This window comes from Leptosomus discolor, chromosome 17 (genome assembly GCF_034619465.1).
Source record: "Leptosomus discolor isolate bLepDis1 chromosome 17, bLepDis1.hap2, whole genome shotgun sequence".
Lineage (NCBI taxonomy): Eukaryota > Metazoa > Chordata > Aves > Leptosomiformes > Leptosomidae > Leptosomus > Leptosomus discolor.
The window spans coordinates 7,380,379-7,396,609 of NC_141407.1; the positions used below are offsets into that span (position 1 = coordinate 7,380,379).

The following is a 16,231-nucleotide window of genomic DNA, read 5'->3' on the forward strand; positions in this document are numbered from 1 at the left end:
CACGCGGCTGCAGGAGGCGGGCGGGCGGGCAGGGGGAAGGATGCTCGCCGCCAAAAAGAGCTCTCAGCGGACATGTGCAAGCCCGAAGAAGGGTGAGCGCCCGCAAGCTCCAGCCCCTGGGGCTGGAATCTTCAAGCCGAGGGATCCAGTGCTGAGGATGGTGTGAAGTCTCACCCTGTGCGAGCCGCCTGTCTCACACAGCCGCTCTGTGCTGGCTGCCGGAGCAATGAGCCATCGCTGCACGGACACGCGGCCCCGGCCATCACCCCGGGAAGGTCTCCCATCCTCTCTTTCCCATCTCTCTGCTCCAGCAGCTGTCTTCTGGGGGAGTTGGTGTGCTTGCATCGGTCCCCGGGCTGTGTGGGGATGGCCCCGGGTGGCGGCGGCAGCTCGCTGACCTGAAACCCAGCGTGTGCCATGCCTGGGACTTGCCGCCTTCACCCACCTCCCAATGAGCTTTTAAAGAGACAACGGGGAGCTCGGCAAGCCAGGGGGGCTCTTCCTCAAGGGGCTGCCCCAGTGCCCCGTGCACCCCCCGTCCCAAGGAGGAAGATGGAGCCGGTTCGCCTGGCGGGTGACTGCGAGGGCAGGGACGCAGCGTCTGCCTGGCGCAGGGTGGCACCGCTGCTGGGGCCCCGCTCGGCCTGAACGCCCACGGCACGGCACGGCACGCTGCACCGCACACGGCTCCGGGGGCTCAGCCCCCCCAGGGACAGCGCGTCCCACCCGGGCAGCTTTGCCAAGAGCTGGGGTCGGCCAGGGCCGGACGAGGCCCGTACCCCCACCGCGGCTCCCACCCTCTGAGCTCCGCGGGCTGCCCAGGGCCCTTCCAGCAGGTAAGGCGACCGGGGCAGGCGCACCCACGCCCGGCCCAGGTTTCCCATCCCTCTGCCAGCCCCTACTCGACCCCGCACGGCCGCAGCAGCCTGCCTCGCACCGGAGACGTGCTGACCCGTCGGCCGCTTTGTGCCAAAATTGGGTCCCCCGTCTCGTCGTCCCGCTGGGCTTCCCCGGGGGATGGGGTGGGCTCCCCGCCCCCCAGGCATCCCCAGCCCTCTCCCCTGCACAGAGCTCGGGGGCCGCCCGGGAAGACCCGCGCGGGTCCGCGCTGCTCCGGCCCCATCGTGCCGCCGAGGCGCCCGCGGCAGCCGGGGACCGGCCTCGCCTCCCCGCTCCCACCCCGCGGGGCTCCGGGCGGGCGGGCCGGAGGGCGGCACCCCCGGGAGGGGCGGCGGGAGGGACCCCCGCTCCGGCCCCGCGGAGCTTCTGCCGCCGCCGCCGCCGGCCCCGCAGGGCTCCGCGGCTCCGCGCCGGGCGCGCACGCTGCGGCGGGGGCGGCGCCGAGGCAGGTGAGCGGCGGCGCGGGGCCGGGCTCCGGTACCCGGGGTGCGGCAGGCACCGGCATCGCGGGGACCCGGGGCGCCGGCATCCCGGGGCGGGGCGGGAGCTGGGGCAGCGGCATCCCGGGGTGATGCAGGGACCGGCATCCCAGGGACCCGGGGCACCGGCATCCCGGGGCGGGGTGGGGACCGGGGACACCGGCATCCCGGGGTGATGCAGGCACTGGCATCCCAGGGACCCGGGGCACCGGCATCCCGGGGCGGGGTGGGGACCGGGGACACCGGCATGCCGGAGGGCTGCAGGCACCGGCATCCCAGGGACCTGGGGTACCGGCATCCTGGGGCGGGGTGGGGACCCGGGGCACCGGCATGCCGGAGGGCTGCAGGCACCGGCATCCCCGGGAGAGGCGAGGACCGTGAGATCGGCAGCCCAGGGAACAGCAGGGACCGAGACACCGGCGTCTCGGGAACGCGGGGCACCGGTATTCCCGGGCATTGCAGGGATCAGCACCTTGGGGCGCGGCAGGCACCCGGGGCACCGGCATCCTGGGGTGAGAGGGCAACCGGAGCTGTAGCATGCGGGGGTGAGCAGGGATGGGGGCAGCGGCACACCGGGACGAGCGGGGAAGCGAAGACACCGACATCCCTGGACGAGCGGGGAGCCGCCGTGCCAGCACCCACATCCCGGGATGCTGCTGGGACCCGGGGCACAGGCGGGTGTAGGAGAGTCCCCCTCTCCGAAGCCTTCTCCCCGCGGGGGCTGCATCTCCTCCTCCCCAGGGAACAGGGGGTCCCCCCCGGAGAGCTGTGCACCCACTGTGTGGGATCTGGGAGCGGAGGCTGGCACAGGGCAGGGGATCAGCTGCAGCAGGCGCTGGGCTGCCCGCTGGCAGCAGAAAGCCGAGCTATTGGTAATGACCCCTTCCTGCACCCCGAAGCGAGCAGGGAATTCCACCCCCCCCCCCCCCCCCCCCCGTCATCTGCATTCCCAGCCCTGGGCATTTTGGCCTCTCAGCGTGCAGCAGCAACTTATGCTCTGCCTGCAGGGAGCAGCCAGCAGTGGGAATCCCCCTCCCATGCCCCTCCACCCCGCCCCGGCCCCCTGGCAATCCCCCCACGGCCAAAGGAAGGGCTTGGTCCTGAGCATCTTCAGGCTGATGGGCACCGGGACACTCAGCGATGGAGACAGGGTTCTGCAGGGGCACTTTCGGATGCTCGGAAAGCAGGCGTCTGCCCAGCCCTGCCCCGGCGTATGGTCGATGGGGACACCATCCTGCAGGAGCTGGGAGGTCAGCCAGCCCCAATTCCCCCCCGCCAGGTACCCAGCGGGGGACCCCCAGCCCTATCCCAGCCCCATGGCATCCCGCGCAGGACTTCTCCAGTGGTTTGCAGCCACCAGCCCTGCACACCTGGGACGTGCAGGGTCACAAGCCCGGGGTGACGGGGCGATTGGGACTGGGCTACAGGCAAAGGATGAGGGTTTCCTCCTCCTCTACACATTTCTAACGGCTCCTTTGAGACAAGCCACACGACTCCCCGCTGGGAAGCCTCGCTGAGCTGTAAGTACAGGGCTTTTTATTTGGACTGTTAATCTAAATCCATTGTACCTGGTTGGAAAAGCCCCTGCGTGCAATACTCCCTGCACTTGCTGCATCCTCACTTGAATGTCTATTAGCATCTTCCTTCCCACTCCCTTGGGTTCCCTCTGCCAGTTAGAATAAATATACATAACTTCCATTTGAAAGCCTTTAAGAAAAAAATACATTGTCAACGAAAACTCTTCTAGCATTTCTTACAGATATGCTTGATCTGTTTTTATATTTTTTGCTGTCATAAATGCATATATCAGAGATTTTTTTTTTCTCCACAAGATACATATTCATCTGAACGCCCAACACCCAGCTCACCCTGGGCTTGTGTAATTCATCTAAGGAGATGGTTGTCTCCTTAAAATAGCTTACAATATATTTCAAAATTTATCAGAAAGAGACTGGCTTTGTCTGTTCTATTTTTCCAATCATTCATGGAAATTTTGGTTTAACTAAAGGAAAATTTTGCAAATTCACGCTATTCCAGACAGACACATTTGCATTCTCCGTCCATTGCACTTTAAAATAAAAACCCACCCAACCTTCCTAAAGCAAGCTTCTGTTTCCCAGCAGATACCCCTGCAAATACAAGATGGGCGCATGCCTTGGTGATCCAACAGGGGAGAGCACACCAGGTCTTAGTTCAAACCCCAGTTTTGTTCTAAAGCTGAGCTTAGCTAGTCGTGAAAGGGGTAGACAAAAGAGTTATAAAACTATTAATTGCTGCTTTAGATTCCTAGATGAAAGCCGTATGTGGGCAGAAATAATTTGCTCTATTCAGAAGTGAACATCAGAAAGAAGCATCTCAGACAGTTCTCGACCCTTCTCCTCACTCTGCTTCCTCCGTGAGAGGGAGGGAGGGATTTCCCTGCCATACAAAAGCTTACAGGGTCCTGACACCCACTTTTTTTTTTTTTTTTTTTTTTTTGAGAGGTGGGAGCCGGCTCCCTCCTCGCCTCATGCCCCAGCCCAGCCCCCAAACCACCTTGCCTTTGATTCGGGTGACATTTGGCCTGGTCTCCTGGAGCGGCTGCTATAGGGTGGGTGCGGAGAGAGGCTGAGGATGGGTGTGGGATAAGCTGGATCCCACAGACCCACCCCCATGGCCCCTGTGTGTGTGTTTGTAGCCTGAATGCACAAGCATCCTTCTGGAAGGAACCTGGATTAGTCATCCCCACCCCACAGATGGGCTGTGTGATATCTTCCCTGGAAAAGCTAATCTGTGACAGAAATTGCAATTTATCCCTGAAAAGGAGTGTTTACACTCCTTTTTCTCCCTTGCTTTTGTCTCAAGCATTAAAAAAGTTGATTTTTTTTTTCCTGTCCCCTTTGAAAGGCCAGAAAATGAGTCAATTAAGCTCTGAGGTTTATCACAAGCCGGTTGCGTCCTTCAGACATGGTGTAATGGGAAGCGCTGGCTTTGTGGTGCAAAGTCTGTGTCTTTAAGGAGCCCTGGCTGGGAGATGCAGTGGAGTTAGCAGATGCCTTTGCCAGGCTGGTTCGCACAAATCTGGCATTTGCTGCACCTACAGCCCTGCTCAGTTTAAAAGCATACCGCTGGGGTTTAGTTCTAACCAGTGCTCCGGTACCTGTTCCTCTCCAGCTCTACTGTGACCTGCAGATTTACATGTGTGTCCCCCAGGTCCCTCCTGGTCTGACAAACCTTTTACGCTGCATTTCTCAGACACTGAAAAACATGCGAAGCCCTTCCCCTGCTTTGAGATTAGCCCTGTAAAACCCGTGAGATGTTCGGTGAGCAGCGCAGGGCCGGGGTGCAACAGGGTCTGCAGAGGAACTGGGATTCCCCTGGGCAGGGGGGACTTGCCTTGTGTCACTGACCTGGCCTTGGCCCTTGGTGGCTGCTGTCAGACTGGACTGTCCTGTGCAGAGTCTGGTGGCACCTTGGCATCACCATGGGGGCTGCTGCAGCCTTTTCCCTCAGCTCCTGCTGCTTGGCTGCTGCCTCTGTCCCTGTGTCACCTAAACGTTTGAAAACTTTGATGGGTGACAAGACAGAGAAGGTGAGGGATTTTCCTAATAAGCAGCTGGCATGATTACAACCAGGGAGGGAAGCTTTTGGGATGGGAGACAGGCCAGTCTGGAGGTTACAAATGCCTCGGTGACCGCTGCAGCAAAAGCATCAGCGACAGCAACCCTGAAGTGTGAGCAGGGCTCAGGAGCAAGTCATGCCTAACAGGAGGATTTTTCCAAAGTAGCCAATGCGTGGGGAAAAAATGTAATTTCTCAACCAAGAGACCAAATGCAGTGTCCCTCCTGAGGACACCCACCACCCCAGTGCCCGGAGCAGAGGGACCACATGGGTACGGGGCTGCTCTGGGGGTCTCCAGGCATTTTGATGAATAAGGTAGGTGGAGAAGTTTGATTTCAAGGTAATGCAGGAAGATCATCAACCTTTTTATTTACCTTGTCATTCTAAGCTTCTGGTCAAGATGGGTAAATGTGTTTGGAGGTGTGGGAATTCTTCTCTTTCTTAGATGCTTTATCTGCTGGTCATTGGAAAATGGAATTTCTGCTGGATGGAAAAGCCCAGCTCCCCGAAACTTCTAAAATTCTGAAACACAGTAGAAATCAAAACTTTGGTATTTATTTCCCTACCAATGTTCAGATTTTAAGTTCAGAGTCATCAGTGATTCTGAATCATGTTTTTGTTATGTTTCAACATTACAAAAATAATTTTAATATTTTACATGACAGAACACACAAGAAGAAACAAAGCAGGCAGATGAATTGTTTTGACACTTCTTCCACTGACATTCTCCCTAAAACTGACACCTTCTGTGAAAACACTTGGATTTTGGCAAAACTGCCTTTGCTGCAGGGGAGATTGCACCATCTAAGGACGTTTTGACCAGGTCTAATTAGCAACGTAGGTAGTCGGGCTACAAAGCTCTTTGGCAGAATCACTGCATTGGTGATTTGACGAGATCTATTTTTTCCATGTGGGAGGCTCTTTGGGGGATAAATCCTCTCTTCAGTGACTAATTACCTGTTTGAACAAGGAAAGTCCCATGGATGAGGTGCTGGCGGTGCAGTAGACTGCCTTCCTTAGGCCATTAGCGATCTGCAAAGGGAGAAACTTTAAGAGGTCAAAAAAGCAAGGAAAAGTTTCACCTAGAAAAATCATCGGTGCCTTTTTTTCCTGCCATACTACTGAAGATAAACTGCTCAAAGCTGTTTCTCTCCCCTTCCCTCTCCCTGGTCCTCGCTTTTCAAAATGCAAACATCCCTCCTCACTCCCCAGGGTGCTTCTGGTCCTTTCCCCTCCAGGAGCCCCCGGATTGGGGGGAGCCCTGCATCCCCTCCAGCCCCACTGTGTCTCGCCCACAGGTGGAACCAGCTCCCGCTCTGCTGATCATGGTCAACAAGACCTTAAATTACTGGGCTCCCAGTTTTGAGGAGGACGTTATCAACATCAACGTGGGGGGTCTGAGGAGGCGGCTCAGCTCCAGCGCCCTCTCCAAGTTCCCCGACACCCGCCTGGGACGCCTGCTCTCCTGCGACTCGGAGGAGTCCATCCTGCAGCTCTGCGATGACTACGACGTGAGCGCCAGGGAGTTCTACTTTGACCGAAACCCTGGCTTCTTCCTCTACGTGCTCCACTTCTACCAGACAGGGAAGCTGCACGTCATGGAGGAGCTGTGCGTCTTCTCCTTCTGCCAGGAGATCGAGTACTGGGGCATCAACGAGTTCTTCCTGGACTCCTGCTGCAGCTACCGCTACCACGAGCGCAAGCTGGAGAGCCGGCACCACAACTGGGACGAGGAGAGCGAGGTCAGCAGCGTGGACACGTCCCCTGATGAGATCTCCGACATCAACCACGACCTGCTGCGCTACAGCACACTGCGCTGCGGCAACTTGCGCAAACGCCTCTGGCTCACCATGGAGAACCCTGGCTACTCCATCCCCAGCAAACTCTTCAGCTTCGTGTCCATCAGTGTGGTGCTGGTTTCCATAGCCACCATGTGCATCCACAGCATGCCTGAGTACCAGGAGGTGGATGAGAACGGCAATGTGCTCGATGAACCCATCCTGCACAAGCTGGAGTATTTCTGCATCTCCTGGTTCACCTTTGAAGTGTCTTCTCGCCTCCTGCTCTCCCCCAACCCCAGGAAATTCTTCAAGCACCCGCTGAACCTGATTGACATTGTCTCAGTGTTGCCCTTCTACTTCACCCTTTTGGTGGACTTGACCATGGGCAGTGACTCGGAGCTGGGCAACCTAGGCAAGGTCGTGCAGGTGTTTCGGCTCATGAGGATATTCCGGGTGCTGAAGCTGGCTCGGCACTCCACCGGACTGAGGTCTCTGGGGGCCACCTTGAAGGTAAATTGGCTCTCTATCTCCTTATCTACTCTTAGTCTCTGGGTAAGATGGAGACCTTTGGTACAGCCGGGGAATGTGGACATTCCCATTCCCAGTGAGCTACCAGCTCTGGGTGGTGTCTAGCGAGCTTGCTTGGGGTGGTGGGCTGGGGTCTTGGTTTGTGTGTCTGCCAAAGCAACCGAGTGTGCGGAGCACCGCGTGAGTCCTCTTTGCACCCACACTCAGAGCAAACAGCAACTCACCCCATTGCTCGCAGCCTTTGCTTCATGCAGAATCGGTGCTTCCAGGGACTACGCCATCCCTTCTCCACCATGGTGTGCAAGCCCCGTTGTACGGTGTTGGAACGGACTCAGCCATGCGTGGGTGGATGGTGATGTCCCACCAGAAATGGGCCAGTGCCTAGCTGGGCTGCAAGCACCCTGCTGAGCAGGAACCAGGCCAGCCAGCAGCTGCTGGGTATGCCAGCGCCAGTGCGTGTGGCTCGGAGCTGCTCCTGTCCCCAGCCTGGGAGAAGGGGGAACCTCCTAAGGGCACGCTGCCAGCTGGCCAGGGGCGAGAATCCAGCCCTTGGTGTCTGCCCATCTAAGGAGTCATAAAGATATCCTGGTCCAGCTGAGCTGACACTTGGATGCTCCAGGATATGATGAAGTTGTGACTCACCGTGGTTAGCCACGGGCAGGGCAGAGCAGCAGTAGAAAATCAAAGAGTTAGCTGCAGGGCCTGGGACAACCAGCCCAAGTCAGGGTCCATGCCCCCGGCAGAGCCTGGGCTACCAGCAGCTGCCCCTCAGCATGCTGGAAAATCCCGGGGAAAGCAGGGCGTGCAGGACTGGGGGAAGCTGGCCCCGGGACCACGTGGACCTCAGGAGTAAGAGCTGGATGAGGAGCTGCTGAGACAGTGTAGGACCAGGGTCCAGGCACGCCAAGAGATGGCACTGCTGCAAGTTTGGTGAGAGTAGGTCCCCACCCTCCATGGCGTGCCCCAAGGCTGTATTTCTCCAGACGCCCTCTGCCGCAACCCCACCTCCTTAGACAGACCAAGAGCAGCTGTGACAAGATTCAAAGCACGAAGCTATCATGAAATCCTCACCATCCCGGTGCTGCAGCCCAGACCTCCACCACTGCAGCTCGGCTGCACAGCATGGACCAGCCATGGCGCCCTGCGTGGCTTTCTGTTCTCCCCCACCAACCCTCTCTCCTCCGTCCCCCTTGTGCTGAGGACCATGTGCCTGAATCTGAGGAGGGTGAAACTGTCCCCTCACCTCCTGCGCTTACACAGAAAATCCAGCTTGCTGCAGAGGCCAATTAAACTCAGCCTTTGATTGTCTCTGATTCTTGGCGACCACATCAAGAGAAATCCTGAAGCCAATCCTCAAGCCTGCCAAGCTGCAGAGCAACGCACCCTCTCAGTGCCCTACCGCATGCAAGGCTTGTGCTGGGCATAGGGTAGAGGCCACCAGGACAAACATTTCCTCTTCTCGTGGGACTGCCTCTGGTCCCCATGTTCGAACTAGAAGACCGGGTTTTCAAGCACTGCTCATGCAAATATCCCTGTGCTCTTCTCCCTTTCAAACAAACAGTGTGCCAAACCAGTGGTCAAGGAAAGCAATCTTCGTAACAGAGCTTGAAATTCAGCCAAAGGGACACTCTCCTGGCACTCAGCGCGTGGCAGGGGCCAGAGCTGCAGCTCCTGGTGCTGCTCCCTCCGAAGGGCTATCGCAGGGATGAAGGGGGTACAGCTGCGGCTGGGGACACCCTGTTTCTTGCTGCTGCAGCTGTGGCAGGGCCAGCATGGGATGCCCTGGCATCGGCAGAGTTGGCATGGGATGTCCTGGCATCAGCAGGACTAGACTGACAGGGTTGGACCTGTTCCCATGGGTAAGCCTTGGAGAAAAGCAAACCTTGAGTGTGGCTGGGGATGACGACGGGCAGCAGGAAAGGTCTTCTGCCAACTTCTTCTGTGAAGCAGGACCAGCCCAGCCCAGCACTAATCCTGCAAAACCCACAAGAGCATCAGAATAAGTGTGTGTGGGAAATTCCTGGCATCCTCAAAGCCTGCTGAAAATGGGGTCCAGGGAGGATTGTTTGAAATGAAGATGCCTTAAGTCCTACCTGCATCATACTTGCTTCTGAACACTCACCTTGAGAGAGCAATTAGCAAGTGACAGTTCTATGTAACACTGCTTGAGAAATTTAAATAAAATTGTACACGTGGGAAGGGCTCCCTGAACCCTTTCCGTGCTCCATTTAAGCGTGAACAACACGCTGCAGCAGAGCAGGGACTGATGGGCTTATCTGCATGTTATTAAGCAGCAGACGAGATCTGGGGAGCCGGCAGCATCCCGGCTCCAGCCTCTGCCGAGCCACTGATTCACCGAGTGACGTCCTGGAAAGTGCCGCTTCCCGGGGACTCCGGAGCCAGCTGTAAATGGGGATGAGCGAAGACACAAATCTGACGCAGCAGCTTGGCATTGTGATTTACTGGGCACATAAATTACAACGTCTTGTTAATCATAATTTACTTCCTATTGCAAGAGCATAAAGCAGCAGCAGAGGAGTAAAGGCTGTTAACAGCCAGGAAGCGAGAGCGATGGCTCTGGCAAGCCGAGTAATTGTTCCCCTGCCACGAAAGTGCTAGCAGAGGGATTTCTGCCATTTGTGCATCATAAACTCTGAATGGTCTTCAGATTGCTTGGGGCCTGATCCAGGGTCTATTTAATTTGAGTACAGGCTTCCCACGCATCTCTACTCTTCCTCCCTGCCATGCACGACATCCATTACCGTTATTGCAGCATCCTGAGTGCGGGTTTGGTGCCTGACTCCCACTGGCAGTCAATAGGTGTTAGGCACTGAGCAGTTTAGGCATCTGCAGGGATCTACAGGCGTCCCCTGAGGGGCCTAAACACACAAATGGGTTGGAAGAGCTGGTGCCGCACGTCCCCAGACAGCAGGTGTACTACCGGGCTCTTGCTATCACAGGCCATCTCCGTGCTTGGTCCCCGTGCTGGTATCTCCAGCTGGGCTCAAACCAGGCTCTTCCATTTCATCTGTCTTCTGCCATACTGGAGCAAAGATGTGCATTCAGTGGGGGAAGGAGCCTGTGCGTGGTCCATGGCTGTCCTCAGGGCAGGCAGACCTCCCACCAGGGCAGGAACCCAAAGAAACTGCTGTTGGGGTGGCTGTTCTGCTGGTGCCTTTTATTACCCTGCATCACCTCCCCCAGGGCTGGCTGCTTGCTGAGCCTGAATCCCATCTGAACCCTGGCTAAGCCTCCATCCCATCCAAACCCCAGATGCAGCTGCCAGCCCCTGGATCAATGAGCAAATCCCATGTTTCGAGGTTAAACGGCTGCAAATAGGTGGCAGCCAGTGCCTGAGGATCAGCTGGGAGATTCCTGGAGACTCCCCTGTGCTGCAAACCCTGACCCTGCTTGTAACTTAAAACAGTAGGAGCTATCGAGCTGCCTGACTTCCCCCTTGCCTTCGCCCTCCAACTCAATCCCAGGGCCATAACTGATACTCTTTAAAAATTTATAAGTTTACTCGGCGCTGCTGCTCCCCAGCTGGGACATACAGACGTGCTGTTAAGCTCCAGCCAGGAGCAAGTCTTTCATGGCCAAGTGATACATCCTTGAAACTCGGTGGCTCTGAGCTGTCTGTCCTTCTCCAGGAGGTCCCTCAGGCTGCTGTAGGGCATTTGCAGCCACAGGCAACGGCAGTGGAGGAGGAGATTATTTCCCCTCGGTATTACTGACATTAGCTGAGCAGCTCTTGCCAGCAGTCTAAGCAAAGTCTTCTTCCTCCCTACCATGAGTCCACCTCCTTTAAGTCTTGTCTTGACCGTGGAAGCTCTTTTCCTACGTCTTCTGCTGTTTGCTTTGCTGAAATGTTGTTTCGTTTAGTCATTATGTGGTCGCCACTAAAGCATTCTCTGCTTGTTAGGAGACTGGGAAAAAAACCCAAATCCCATGATCAGAACTCTGCTTTCCTTTCTTCAAAAGATGAAGAGCAAGCTGGCAGATCATTGGGCAGAATCACCCAAGAAATTCGCTTGTGACAATCAAAAAATGAGTGGACTAGCCGTGCTGTGAGGATGGTTGTGGCTTTGGCACTGTCGGGTGACTAGCCTGGCCCTGCCAGAAAATGGGGTCTGGGCGGTCCCCTCCTGGTCTGTGAGGCTTTAAGAGCAGCCTGTGCTGGGGGTCCCCATCCCCAATGTGTGCAGGACTTTTGGCTCGCACCTCACCAGTTGTGGGACAGGGGCTGGAGCTGGGTGCTGGATTTGGCCCAGCGCTGGCCCATAGCGGTTCGCCTGGTACCAGCATGTCCTCTGTCAGCTCCCTGCCCAGCATCACTTGCTGCCTTGTCCCCCAACTGTGCTCCTGGCACAGGTTTATACTTTGCTCAAAAATTAAGAAGATCCAAAGAAAGATTGCAACACAAATGTTTTAGCATGAAATCAGAGAAATGATGGCTTCTTCAAGGAGTGCTGCACAATTCTGCCATCAGTCTGTCCCCACAGGTCCTGTACGCCCGCCTGGGACGTTGAGTGTCCCATGGCCCTGTTCCCACTGGGGTCCCAGACTCCTCAGGCTGGGGCTCATCGAGCTGGGGGGTGCAGCACCCTATGGTGATGGGTGCTAAGACCAGCCCATACTGATGTTGGACGGATCCCTGGACCGACCTGATGACCAGGGCTGCTTGGATTCATATCAGCTCTGAGGTTCATTTCGAATCTCCCGTGGAGGAGCAGCAAAACCTGAAGGGAAATGTAATTATCTCAGAAACAGTCATTTCTGCAAGAACCCCACCCCACCCCCCCCACGCATGTTAAAAAAGGGTTAAATGGATGATGGACTATAGGTGGTGTTGGGGTATAGGAGCGATCAGGTCCCTGGGGCTCTGGTTGTGGGGTCCCTGGCAGCCAGGGAGCCCAGGGCTGAGACCTGGGTAAGAGCTAGAGCTGAGCCTGCAGACTTGCCCGTCCTCCCGGCGAGCACATCGCCAGCGTCAGGGGAAGGTACAAATCGCTTCACTTAGAGGCTGCCTATTAGGTGGTTTCTGGGGACCTGCCAAGATGAAAAGAAAATGTGTCTAAATGTTGTTAGCCGAGATCGGGTCGGAGTGGGTGCTGGAGGAGGGGGAGTAGCCTCTGCCTAGGAACCCTGGCTGGGAAGCACAGGTCCCCCTTCCCTCCCGGCACTGCCTCCTCCTCACGGGCTGGTGGAGGGCAGAGGAGCGGCTGTGGGTGCCAGGGCTGATTTCCCAGCCACCCCACTCGCTCCAGGTGTGGGTCACCCACGCACCCCCAGACCTGTCTCAGCCTGGCCCCGCAACGGGACATCCCATGGCAGAGATGGGTAGAGGCACCGAGATCCCCGACAGAGGTGTGCGGGGACCCTGCACGCAGGGCTGTATTAGCCCTGCAGGATCCCAGTGTCCTGGCCATGATGGGTGCGGTGGCACCCACTGACCACTGCTCTGCTTTGCCTTCCAGCACAGCTACCGGGAGGTGGGGATCTTACTGCTGTACCTGGCCGTGGGTGTCTCTGTCTTCTCCGGCGTGGCCTACACCGCTGAGAAAGAGGAGGATGTCGGCTTCGACACCATCCCAGCGTGCTGGTGGTGGGGCACAGTCAGCATGACCACTGTGGGCTACGGTGACGTGGTGCCTGTCACTGTGGCGGGCAAGCTGGCCGCCTCAGGCTGCATCCTGGGGGGCATCCTGGTCGTGGCGCTGCCCATCACCATCATCTTCAACAAGTTCTCCCACTTCTACCGCAAGCAGAAGGCGCTGGAGGCGGCCGTGAGGAACAGCGGGAAGAAAGACCCCGAGGATGTGGAGAGCACCTCTAGCCATGACCGAGATTCAGACGCTCTGAGTGAGACCTCCCTGGGCAGAGGCAGCCCTGACCGCCGTGGTCTGACGCCCAGCATCCACCCCACACCCTGACCCCACCGTGCCACGGCACCGGGGCGCGCGTGGGACCTGCTTGCTCACCGCGAGCACGGCACGGCTGTTGCACCGGGACACGGCAGGAGAGCCAGGCTCTCACCATCTTGCACCACGTCTGGCAGCAAACCCCCAGTGAAGGACAGGAGGGGTTGGAGGAGATGCCCAGTGAGTGCTGGCTGCTTCCAGCCCCCGGGATGCAGCGGCCAGGGCCACCTGGATGTGTCTCAGCCTTCGCCCAGCGATGGCCCTGCTCCCCCATGGCTGCAAATGGAGGCTGCAGTGCTGGACATATCCCTGCCAGAAAGGGAGTGAGAAAAAACTAAGTACAGTTGGCCCCTGACCAGGCACTGTCCTGGCTGCGTGAAGGAGGATTTTCCTCTGCCCTGAGGTTTTGTGTTGTCCAGGGTGAGGTTAAACAGCTTGAGGGTGAGGCATCCCCTGACCAGGCTGGCTGCCCTTGCAGGTCCTGCACCAGGTCGGCATCAACTTCAGCCCCAACCTCATCCTACACCCAGCTGGAAACAGCCTCGGAAGGCTCAGCTCCCCTGGCAGCCATGGGGGAAAGGAGGTTGGAAATGAGTCTGTATGGAAGGAGAGGCAGTATCCAGCTCAGGGTGAGGCCCACTGTGCCCAGCCCCTGCAGTGGGTTCGACTGGACTTCACCTTCCTTCCATTGCAATTGGGGTTTAACCACTCTCCTGCGTGCTGCCGCTGCCGGGACCCCCCAGGGATCTGGGCCTGGGGCTGTGCTGGGAGCATGGCGTGGCTGGGAGCACTGTCCAGGAAAGGGGGACACCAGCCAGGGATGGCCAGGCAAAAGGGATGCTTGCCCTCCATGGCAGAAGCAGCTGGAGAAGATCAAGCTGGGGGAACTGAGGGGCCACCCCCGGTGGGGCTCTCACCCCAAGCCCTTTGCTCCACAGGGCTCCCATGCCACGGGGCATTTGTTTCGGAGGAGTGGCTGTTCTCTGTGGCTGCTGGCACCCAGCCCCCGGGGTGGAGAGCAGACAGAGTCCCCGCAAAGGGCTGTCAGGGAGCAGACGCGGGAGGATGCCCCCAGGCACAGAGAAGCTGCCTCTGCCGTTGCCGTACGCTCGTGATTTCCATTGCGGGAAGAGCTGCCAGGGAGCCCAGGGCCTGCAGCAGCCTGCGATGGGGTGGAGGAAATGACCAAAGCCAGCCAGGTTTGGCATGGGCCCTGGTCCCCATCGCCACAACCCCCAGCCTGGCTTCATTCTGCAGCCTGGTCCCTCCCTGCCTTGGGGCAGGAGCGCTGTAAGGAGCGGGGTCACACTGCATCACCTCTGTCCCACAGGGAGCTGAGCTCCCCGGGTGCCAATGCACTCCCCTTCCCTCTGCAGGGAGGGAGCACCCCCCATGTCCACGGGAGAGCCGGGGCAGGGGGGACCTCACACTGCTCCTTGTCACCACCGCCTCTGAGCACCACCCAGCCCGGCAGGGAGGTCTGCCCGGAGCACCAAGCCCCTTTCCTGCCCAGATCCTCCACCCAGCTGAGCACGTTCAGGGCTGCTCCCAGCACGGCATTAATTCCCTATGGAGTTTTTCCTTGCCCCCTGGTTCCCTGTTTGGAAACCATGCAGCTCCTTCGTGCACAGAGGAATACACCCAGCAATGCCAGTTCTGAGCAGGAGAAACGTGTACCCTGTAACCGCCCAATCAGCTCAGAAATGTTGTCAGCCGCAAGATGGCCCGAGGCACCTGGGTTGTGGTGTTTGCGGTCCCTTGTCCCGGCTGGGTTGCCCTGGCTGGCTACCGGCACAGCCGTAGTTGCCGGTGCCGGCTCTGTCTGTAGCAATCTGCGGATCACGGGGAAGAAAAGACAAACCAATGCCCGTGGGGGTCCAGCCTTTCTGAACCCCAGCGGGACTCGGGGAGGGGTCCCCAAGGAACAGCGGTGTGGGATGGGAGGGTGCTCACGCTTCTGGCGTCATCAAGTCTTCCAGTATTGGTACGTGGTCCGCTCTGCGCTCATCCTTACTGCGAGCTGGGACCAGTGAGCTTCACCGTCTGCTCCGACCAGCTCCTGCTGCACTGTTACTTGAATAAAGGAAGGAGTTTCCCCTTCTGTCCATAAATATTCCAGTAGCAAAATGTATTAAAATGTGAAGACTAAATTACATGTATTAATTAAAACGCATTATGCAAATAACTAAATGAGCATGTAAATTAATTTTCTATCTATGCATGGGACGCATATCGTATATTTTATTAAAGACCTAAGTGACCCACTTTGGAGGCTGGTTTTCTGTTCCACGCCAGCTCGGCACGCCCGTGCTCTTGCAGTGCATCGGCTGAGCTGGGGCTGGGCCAGTGGGTTGGTGCCAACAGCCCCCGGGCAGCAGGAGCCCCCAGGCTGCTCGCGGAGCGACTGCAGGTCCCCATGAGCCAGGTCCAGGCACCATCTTGGACCATGGTGGGGCTCCCACTCCGACAGCAGCGCCTCATCCCTGCTCTGGGTGGTGGGTGACAGCTGGTCCTCGTGCCTGGACCACTGGTGCCACCCTAGCTGGAGCATTTTGGATAACCCATCTCCCTGGAGGCCCAATGAACAGGGCGTCCCTGGGGCATGAGGGAATGGGTTGGAGCTGCAGGAAGAGCCAGGCATCGCAGCCGGGAGGGAGGGAAGCGCAGAGCAGCTTTCAGAGGGAGATGAGAGGATCTCAATTAACATTAAAAATGCAAGACGATTCCCAAAGCAAAAAGCTTGCCCTATCCAAGCATGTTTCTTTCCACCATCCCATTCATTACACACCCATGAAGTCTGGGGAGGAGCAGAAATTTGCAGAAACACACACGCTGTGATCAGCAACACCAAGGGACACGGGAGCCGAGCCGCCGGCGTGAGCAAACCCAGCGCGGGGAGCCAAGGAGCAGCCGCCGGCTGTTACTCCCCGTAATAGCCACTCTTGTTGCAAGAAACAAGTTTTAACCCCAGGCTCATGGGTCATGTTTTGGACTAAAAGTAGAAAAGACTCAATTTTAAAAG

The 16,231-nt window shown here is 57.6% G+C and overlaps 1 protein-coding gene across 1 annotated transcript; it reads left to right on the plus strand.

The window, feature by feature from the left end:
• The first annotated feature begins 1,542 nt into the window (after positions 1–1,542).
• KCNS1 (potassium voltage-gated channel modifier subfamily S member 1) lies at positions 1,543–13,221 on the plus strand. Its single transcript, XM_086474760.1, has 3 exons — positions 1,543–1,551; positions 6,278–7,270; positions 12,766–13,221. The coding sequence occupies exons 2-3, from the start codon at positions 6,305–6,307 to the stop codon at positions 13,219–13,221; spliced, it is 1,422 nt and encodes a 473-aa protein (XP_086330886.1). The 5' UTR covers positions 1,543–1,551; positions 6,278–6,304.
• The last annotated feature ends 3,010 nt before the right edge of the window (positions 13,222–16,231 follow it).

Excerpts from the sequence above, each read along its gene's own strand:
- KCNS1 (XM_086474760.1), top strand. The coding sequence starts at position 6,305 with ATGGTCAACAAGACCTTAAATTACTGGGCTCCCAGTTTTGAGGAGGAC. Across the intron at positions 7,271-12,765 it reads CTCTGGGGGCCACCTTGAAG|CACAGCTACCGGGAGGTGGG; the intron begins GTAAATTGGCTC and ends TTTGCCTTCCAG.